General features: G+C 44.3%; 1 protein-coding gene across 1 annotated transcript; it reads right to left on the bottom strand.

Annotated features, from left to right (window-relative positions):
• Positions 1-7,730: 7,730 nt before the first annotated feature.
• On the bottom strand, positions 7,731-8,671 carry LOC6730949 (cytochrome b5 domain-containing protein 1). The gene is made up of 3 exons (XM_002078076.2): positions 8,420-8,671; positions 8,000-8,365; positions 7,731-7,940 (listed from the first exon to the last, which is right to left on the bottom strand). The coding sequence occupies exons 1-3, from the start codon at positions 8,564-8,566 to the stop codon at positions 7,806-7,808; spliced, it is 648 nt and encodes a 215-aa protein (XP_002078112.1). The 5' UTR covers positions 8,567-8,671; the 3' UTR covers positions 7,731-7,805.
• Positions 8,672-8,923: the final 252 nt, after the last annotated feature.

Genomic DNA, 8,923 nt, shown 5'->3' with positions numbered 1-8,923 from the left:
CGGCTTGGGGACTCAGTCAGTGCTTTGTCTGCACTTTCATCTTTAGCTCTTCTTTGCACTCCCTCCCCAAACTGCTGCTCCTCCCAATGCTCCCCCTGCTCCCTTAATACCTACCTCCCCCTCCTCCCGGATACTTTGCGGTTGTGTAATGCCACGACAAAAAGCGATCAGATGTCCTTCTACGGATGTGCACTTTGCCTCGCCATCTCCTCTCCGTTTGGCCAGCTCATTCTGGTCTGGCGTCTTAATGATCTGCAGGGCACTACACCAGAAAAAATAGATGGAAATCTTCGAGGAAGTGGCGAGATTTGGGTAACAAAAAGGGCTTCCCTTCTTAAGCTTCGATATCATATATCTTTGATCTAGGCTTAAAATCAATACTTTTTATGGTATTTTATATATTTATTACTAATTTTTGGAATTTTCATCATTCATCTTTTCATTTTCCAAGAGCACTTCTAAATGATTTATCCTGCCCAACTGAGCATCACTGAATTAGAGCTTCCCTGTGAGCGAAGAAGGAGTACTGCCAACCAGTTGTCCACATCTCATCCTTGTCATAACATGCCCGTATCGAACTCAGTGGCTACTTGCTGATAAACCACATTATTGCCCCTTAAGTATGCCCATGTATGCTACCTCCCAATACGTGATGAGTGCAACTACCTTAGCCCAATCCCCTCCTCCGCCCTCCTAGTGCAAACCAACTGCTGGCAGCTGGTCATGTAATTGCAGAGTGGTTCGCACTGCCATTTACCATTCATAGCTGCCTTTTTGCTGCTAAATGGTCACCAGGCACCAGATCCACGAAGAAACTGCATCCGAAGTGCGACAAAAAGCAGCATTGCAACTGGTTGCAGACTCGATTTTAGTTGGTTGCAGTGGCATTGCTGGGGTTTCTGTGCCAGACGACGAGTCCTAAAGGTCACAATTAATGGGGGCATCATCTACCTGTTCGGACGGCGACACTTCCGTTTCCACTTTGCGGTTGTCCAGCCTCAGAGGATCGAAACCCGAGATAGGGATCGGGATACCAGTATGATTTGGCCGAACGGAAGTCAAAAACATTTTCTTCGACATTTTTTGTACATTTTTTTTGGAGTATCATGGTTATGATTAACAGCTAGCCAGATTCACAAAATCTTAAACTCTATACTCGTGTGCCATTCGAGTGTGCAGATCCGAGATTAAAGCTGCTCACTGGCCCGGCAACAATCTCTGAAACTTTCGGTGCTGGAAACCTGACCACTTGTCGGACTCGAAGCATTCTCAACTGGGACGGGGTGCGGCCCATGTTGTCGATGATTGCCAAATATAGTTGGGCTTAGATTTCAGGTTATTAGAAGGCTGTAATTGCTTTGAGAGTTGATGTTCGGATAGAATATTATAGCTGATTTTTATTGATATTACCTTTGGGCAGAGAAGATGATGATGTCTGAAATATCTAAATTGTATTTACAAGATTTCTGCGGCAAACTGTCGGATAAATAAAAGAGTTACCCTTTTTGTCAGAGATTCAGGCAATCGCCTTGGATCATATCTGTTCTATCCCTTTAAGCTTATCCCACTACCAGTAGCACCAACTTTTTGTTAACGAATCAAATTAGTGGCTCGTTTCGTTGGCCCCTTTGATCTTGTTCTGTCGAAACGCCTGGCTGCATTTAGAGGAGGAAGATTACTTCTAAGTACTTGTATCTGCAATCCAAGCTACCCAAGTGCGTCCGCCAGATAGAGATATGGAAATCAGCTCCCGTCCGGCCATCGACTTAGACACGTGTTGTCCAAGCCGGCGGTTCAACCGAGTTCACTCCGACTCCATCAATCGATGGAAACTGCATAGTTGGAGTAACTAGCGCTGGACTAGGGTCTAAAATGGCCTAGCCCTATTCCAATGCCTCGACTAGTTAAATGCAACTTTGGTTTTTTGCGGGCAGCGGCAACGTCTGCGCACGAACGACGACGCATTTTTGTGCTTGTCATGCCGGTAATGACTGCAACAACAGCAACAAATACTATATAGTATAGTATAGTATAGGTATAGTGTAGTATGGGTATAGTATAGTATATGGCAGAACAAACAGCGCGCAGCAACAAAAACAGAGGAACATGCTATCGCTTTGGAGTTGTGGAGCTGCGAGCTGCCCGCCCCAACTGATCCATGAAAGTCAACCGAGCGCGTCCACATCCTACACTGAGAGAAAAAAGGATTTATTTAAGATCAAATTAAAAAAAAACATTTAAAGTTTTTATTTTTTTGCGAAACAGAAAAGTGAGTTATCCTTGCCAAACTCTTAAAACCATATATAAGAACTATTTGCCCAGTGCATATATATAAGTTCTACTTGGCCGACCAATGCGACGTCAGCAGCGACGTATTGCTTTGTTGTTGTTATGCTTTTCAAATTCCTTTGTGGCATTAAATGTAATGAAAAGAGCTCTGGAAAATGCCGCAGAGCTGGAAAAAGAAACGGCAGACTCGTCGCCATAATTATAATGGCAGCCCGACATGAAAGCAAGAGTGTGTGGTGCGACTAAGTGCGGGCGACGGGCTTGGTCCGGCGATCCATGGCATGGTGGTTGGATTATGGCCTGGCCAGTGGGTTCCAGCTACTCCATCAGATTCGCCAAATGCCTCAGAGGGCTGCTCTTCCAGCGATCTGCTGAAGAGCTTATGGGCTTTACCCCATCTTAATCTGTTGGCAAGCGGCAAAGTGTGCCCTCATAATTGCTAATTAACAGACAATTTCATGTTATTATGAATGTGAAACAGCTTTTAATTGCTACTTTTATGGTTTTTCATTTATTAAGTGATTTATGGAAATTTCTTTAAAATAATATTGCATGCGGGTGTGAAGGAAAGAGCTGGTGATAACTTTTCCGTCATTATTAGATCATTATTAGTCAGCAATATTTTATTTCCCATTACTGCAGATCACACAAAGACTTCTAAAAATATTTGTAATTCGAATTTTACCCCCTTTGTAGTTCTGTTTGCCAATGTTTCTGCATTTGCATGTGTAATTGAGGTGTCAAAGGCGATTCTCTGTGCCCTTAATTGATTCGCAAAGGGGTTCCCCCAAATCAGCTTAGAAATTACAACCAGATCATGGTATTTAATAAGACTCTGGGAATCTGAGGGACACCTTACAGCGAGTTACATAAGGCGTTTCCCACGCTGCTCCCAGAATATCACTCATTCTAGCCGCCCTTTCTGTTTGGATCCCTCGCAGCAGATCTTTGTGTCTTCGAAGCAATCGGCTACTGGTATTTTCATGTGTAAACAAATGTTTTACCTAAGCCTCCTCGCCCCTGAAGTTTTTGACCAGAAAACACAATTCATCTTGGCCAGGCCTTTGGGGCTAACCAAATGAGCTGTGCTTGCCATTGTATTCCTGAATCTCGGCTTCTGTTTCTGCCCCTGTTTCTGCTGTTTCATCGTAATTATCAACTTAAAAAAGCGCTCATTACTCCTCAGAGGAAGAAACTGAAAAGAAAAGGTTGCCCACCAATCATTGTTAGAAAGTGAAGCTACCTGTTTTTATTATTCCTCTCTAGAAACGAGTTACACGAGTACCCAATGGTCAGGAAAAAGATAACGTAGACCTGATTGAAGACTTCTTGTTGTCTCATCAATGTGTGGTTTTCGATTTCAGCTCAAAACTTTTGACTGTGGTCAGTGCGTGTGACAAAAAGTGTATCTTAAACTAATATTTATGCCAACCTATTCGAACCCTTATAATCCCTGCCGCCCTCAGTTCACACAGTTGCAACCCTTCGCAGGAACTCATAAATTTTAACAAGATCAGTTAGGCACTTGTCTCGCATAAATCAAATCCAATTTAATGGCTGAGTACTCAGCCCAAGTAAACAATTCAATTTGGCAAACGCTTAGCCACCCCAAGCACCAAAAAATATAGATCACAGTTTGATATTCCTTGCGCCCTCTTAAAAAACTCATCAAATGAAACCCGCAGACCCATAAATCAATAGAATTTAAAGCCAGTGAAATTGATTTGAAAGTCAGAGTGGCTCCCACGCCCTTTCGCTTTAGATATTATAATCATACAGAGGAAACACAAGGCCAGCCTAACGGACTCCCAGGGAAATCCCCTGGGACAGGAAATGCTTGGTCAACTAAAAAACACCCAAGTGGAATGACAAGCAGGCGGGAAAGGATGCAGATGTGGGTAGTTGAACGCCCGTCACGTGCGCTTTTAATTGATTTTTTGGCCAGGCGATTTGCATGGGAACCATTTGATTCTGTTTCCCAGAAAGACCGCGCCCGCTAATTAACCAGGGAGCGACAATAAATATTGTGTTAATAACCATAAATTGAGGCCCGCCCGAACCTTAACCCCTTGTAGCCGCCAGCCGCCATTCGATTTGCATAGTGCTCTGAGAAAACCGCCCCATTGTCTGCCGATCTTCGCGACATACCTGATGGGCAGCCGAGCAGAACCCCAATGTAAATACGAAATTTATTTATTTTCATTTAGTTGCACGCGTTAATGTATGCCAGTCAGAACGGACCTCGTCTTTTTTCCAGCTATTCTTTGGCAACCACATCCGAAAATTATACAATAAAATGTAAAATAAGCTTGGAGTTCTTATTGCCAATGGATATTTATACGAGCAGCTGGACACAGGCTTCAAAACCACAAGAAAATGCAGCACCCCCCGCTGACCCACTGGCCACTGATAGTCCCAGTCCCCAACGAACCTCGTCAATCTGCCATGGAGCACACCAGCACCAGCAGACATCCAAGAAGACATATATTTATATAGGCGCAGTGACGGACTGACTGGCAGACTGACAGACACTCCAGTCCAAAACGGAAGCAGTTGGGCTTTGAATAATTTATGATTAGTCACAAAGGCAAGTGAGGTGCAAAACTGGCATATCAATTTGGCGGGAGAGAATCGAAGAAAGGAAATAACTTAAATTTGACACTTTTTATTTTGATTTTATAGGGTTCAATAAAGGTTACAATATGCTAAGGAATCAGAAACTTAAAAATTCAAAGGATTTACTGAACAGTAAACTCCTTTTCATAGACTGACATAGTAACAATTTGATAAATTCAAAGTAAATATATCATTAAATCAGTAAAACTTAACTTAACCATTGAAGAAGCCAGCATATCAATCACCCCACAATTAATATGCCAACGACAGTTGGTCAGGTACAGTGAGCCCCCGAATATGGTGTTGGGGAACTTTGTGGTGTGGCTACTTCCTAATTTGGTTCCGCTTTGAGTTGTCGCATTCCTTTTTTTCCTTTCGTAAATTTATTATTTAATTTGTCGTGGCTGTTTGGTGTGGAATGCCAAGTGCCAAATGCAGCGGTCAACACTTTGTATGCCAAATGCAAAACACTATTGGTGGAAATGGGCGTGGCAGCCAACACAATAGATGGAGGAGTCCCAGGCCAAGCGGCCAGGCCAGTTAAGAACTGAAAAACAGTAAAAGTAAATGATATTGAGCCATAACGGATGTTGGATCTAAGCTGCCCATTTTCGGAGGCGTTGGAGTTGGTTACTTCCTTTTGGGAGTGGTGTGACCGCGACTTGACCTTCATGCCAAATTATTTTGATTGTCCCGCTCGACAGGCTTTCTATTTCGAAGCTCATCTGCATAAGTCCGCGCAATTAACAAGCCAAACAGGAACCGCACACAGTTTATGTCGAGCTAAGCACTAAATTAGCTCGCTTAGCATGGGAATATCGCTGGAGAAAAGACGCTGGAGCAGAAGAAGAATGCTCGCATACCAGAGCCTCGACTTCCGCCTGGCTTTGGGAGATGGGAAAGAATGCGGCCGGCATGGAATTCAGATTTAACCAGCCTTGTGAATGGGTGGGAATGGGATGCCAAAGTCCCCAGCGAAGTGGGTTACATGTTCTACTACCGCGGGTGATGTCAATGGTTCATGATGAGTCCCGTGCCGCTCGAGGAATGTCGCGTGAACAGGGAAATTTATGTAATGGATCTGGAAAGATGTCACCGGCTACATCAACTAAAATTCCAAGCAATGTATTTTCAAGTGAATGCCTTTAATTTCTAAGAATATTGTTTTAAAGGAGCCAACTTTTATATCCTGTAATGCTTAAATCCCATGCAAATACTTCCCGTTACATAATTTACTTTAAATTACAAGCCCATCAGCCTGTGGCCAATTGTGCATTCCAGCATTATGCAAATTGCCAATGCCAGCTTCTCCCCCGTTAATTAACAACCCAGTGCACACTGGCCTATCACCTACCGGAGTCCACAAATATAGCTTAATACACAAATGCATTTTGTTTACCTATACAGGCAATGAACTCTGCGGCGCTACGAACAAAAGACTTAGGCAACGAACTCGCTCTAGTGCGGGGGGCGGCGAATGATGTGGAATGCCAAAACAGGTTTGGCCAAACGATAAACGCAATTCCTTGGAGCCAGGCATTGCAATGGATTTGAAGTCTTCTACGCATTGGTAACCCCTCTCCTTTGCACCCACCACATTAACAAAGATTCCAGACCGCGGCAGTTTCCCCATGGGTTCGATATTGCTCCTTTTTCCCAGGCTTTGACAGGCGCAAACGTGTTCGCAGACTCGGATGAGTCATCCGATCATGGTGGCGGTACCAGGCACTGAGATTTCAGAACTAAACAGGTAGGAGAATTTCACAAGATTCTGCATGTCTTGGCCCAGACGTTCTTAGGTATCAATTCGATTTGGCGGATTTCATTTAGGTCTGCCTTTGACTTCCTTTTGCCAGTGAAGAGGGTATGGTCTTTAGATTGCCAGAATGGTTATGGATTAAGATAAGCATTGGCAATATTGTGGTGGTCTATAAAAGTAACCATAGTTGAGACCATTTAATTTTATGCCCGTGACTTGTTTACTTCCTCCAAGTTACTTGTTGTTTGCGACTCCCGGAGGTTAATTAGACTATTTGTTTTTTTCCAAGATCGCGATTAAGGCACACATATCGGCGACCTTCTGCTGCCAAACCCCTTGGCTTGTCAAAAATCCCACATGCTTGGCGACTAAAATATTTCACAACATTGTTCAAGTGCCAGATTCTTAGCCTCTTTTGACGCAATGTAAATTAAGAACACAGCCACAGACCATTTATGGTCCGGCCTGGCCCCAAGACAAAGCCCAAGCAGGCAGAGCGAAGCCAGCGCAAACAGGTTTGCAATTAAACAACTAAAAAATTATTAAGCAAAATGAGTCTGAAATTAATTATTTATGCGCTCAAGATAACACAGCGGCAGCCAGCGAAGCCCCCAGTTTAGTGGGGATCCAAGCAAAGTGGGCGTCTCTGTGTTTTCTGGCCGCACTTCCAAGAACCCAGAACCAAGCACCATAACTCTGGCCGCGAAAGGCTCGGTGAAAAACACCCAAAGTTCACAGTTCAGTGATCACTCCCCCCGGAAAGTAACGCGTGCCAACTGGGCAGCTGCAGGCGCTGTACCCCACTCAAAGGCACCTAAAAACTGAAAATACCTAAAAACAGACACCCTGATCGTCATACACGAGTTCACAGCTCCACCGGCCCGCATAAATTAGAGCCGCGATCAGGAGCAATAAGGCGCATACTATATAGTGTGCCTACTAGGCAGTGCGACCCTGAACAAGTCTGCTGCACTTTTTGACTTATTACCGCCTGCTGTGGACCATGACATTTGTTGAAATTTGCCTAAAATGCCTGTAAACTACCCGAACAACCAACCAACTCCACTCTAGCTTGAAATGAGCTATACTTGCACAACGAATTTCCAATAACAATTAATCATAGGGAGAACAGTAATCGAGATCAAGCAATTGTTATGTCGTCCGTGTAGTAGAGCCAAATTGAAGGCGGTGGTAGCTCCACGTTGCTATCCTCGTCGTCCATCAGTCCATTCTCGTCCAGGGTGCCATTCAGGTCCAGAACACCGCAGCTTTTGCCCTGGTAAAATTTCAAATATTATATTGCAATATTCTATATTTCATTTTCAAATGACTTGCCCCATTTGAGAACTTTCGCCACTCGTAGCTGCCTGCATGGTGATTGTATCGCTCTTTGTACTTCTGTTGGATGTCGTAGATGCTGTCCTCGTTGCAAACGGTCATGTACTGCGTCTGCGCTGTTAGGGTATTAACAATTCGTATAAGCCGTGCACGCTTTGTGACCCTGCCGATGTGATAGAATGGATCCTGGCTCCACATTTCCCCCGGTGTTTTACAAAACTCTGAAATGGCCACTTCCAATATGGGAGGGAATAGGACACGAGGTCGTCCTGTGCTGGGAGAGATCTCCGTTCGAGGCTCTCCGTTCTCATGGAATAAGTGTGTGAGGTCCTTGCCAGCATGGGCCACCAAATAGTCCAGTGTCTGGGGGTATTATCAAATTTAATAATGCTTCTTCAATTCAACCCTGTAACCCACGCGATTCCAGTCATCAAAGCGATCCTTCAGCATGGGCGTTAGATCGTAGATATTTCTGTGTATGATCACCCAGCAGTCGTCCTTCTTGTTGTGCGGGACCACCTCATCCTTGAGATAGTATCGCATCTTGTTAATCGGCCGCTCCATTTCACAGATTTACATAGCAACCAAAACGAATGAAGTGTAATTTGATTTTCTCGACAAAACTGTCGCCCCTTGACTCGGCCCATTAATTCTGAGTTTTCCGGCGGTGCCGACTGCTCATCATCAGTTTCAGAGGTCTCCGGGAGCGGATCTTATCGCCGGTTGGCAGACCAATTAATTCCAGCTGCCACCGAGATGCCCAAGTTCCCATTCCTGGCCGGCTTTTCGGGATGCCATTGCATAATTAGCCGCCAATTGTCAAGTCGTCGGCAGTCGACGGTCTAAGCCCATCAATCGTTTGCCATAAATAGAAAAAATTAGATTAATGACTGATGGCATTTTTGGTCTAACCTCCGAGGT

The sequence above is a fragment of the Drosophila simulans genome, chromosome 2L, assembly GCF_016746395.2.
Source record: "Drosophila simulans strain w501 chromosome 2L, Prin_Dsim_3.1, whole genome shotgun sequence".
Taxonomy (NCBI): Eukaryota; Metazoa; Arthropoda; class Insecta; order Diptera; family Drosophilidae; genus Drosophila; species Drosophila simulans.
This window is presented reverse-complemented; position numbering and strand designations above follow the sequence as displayed.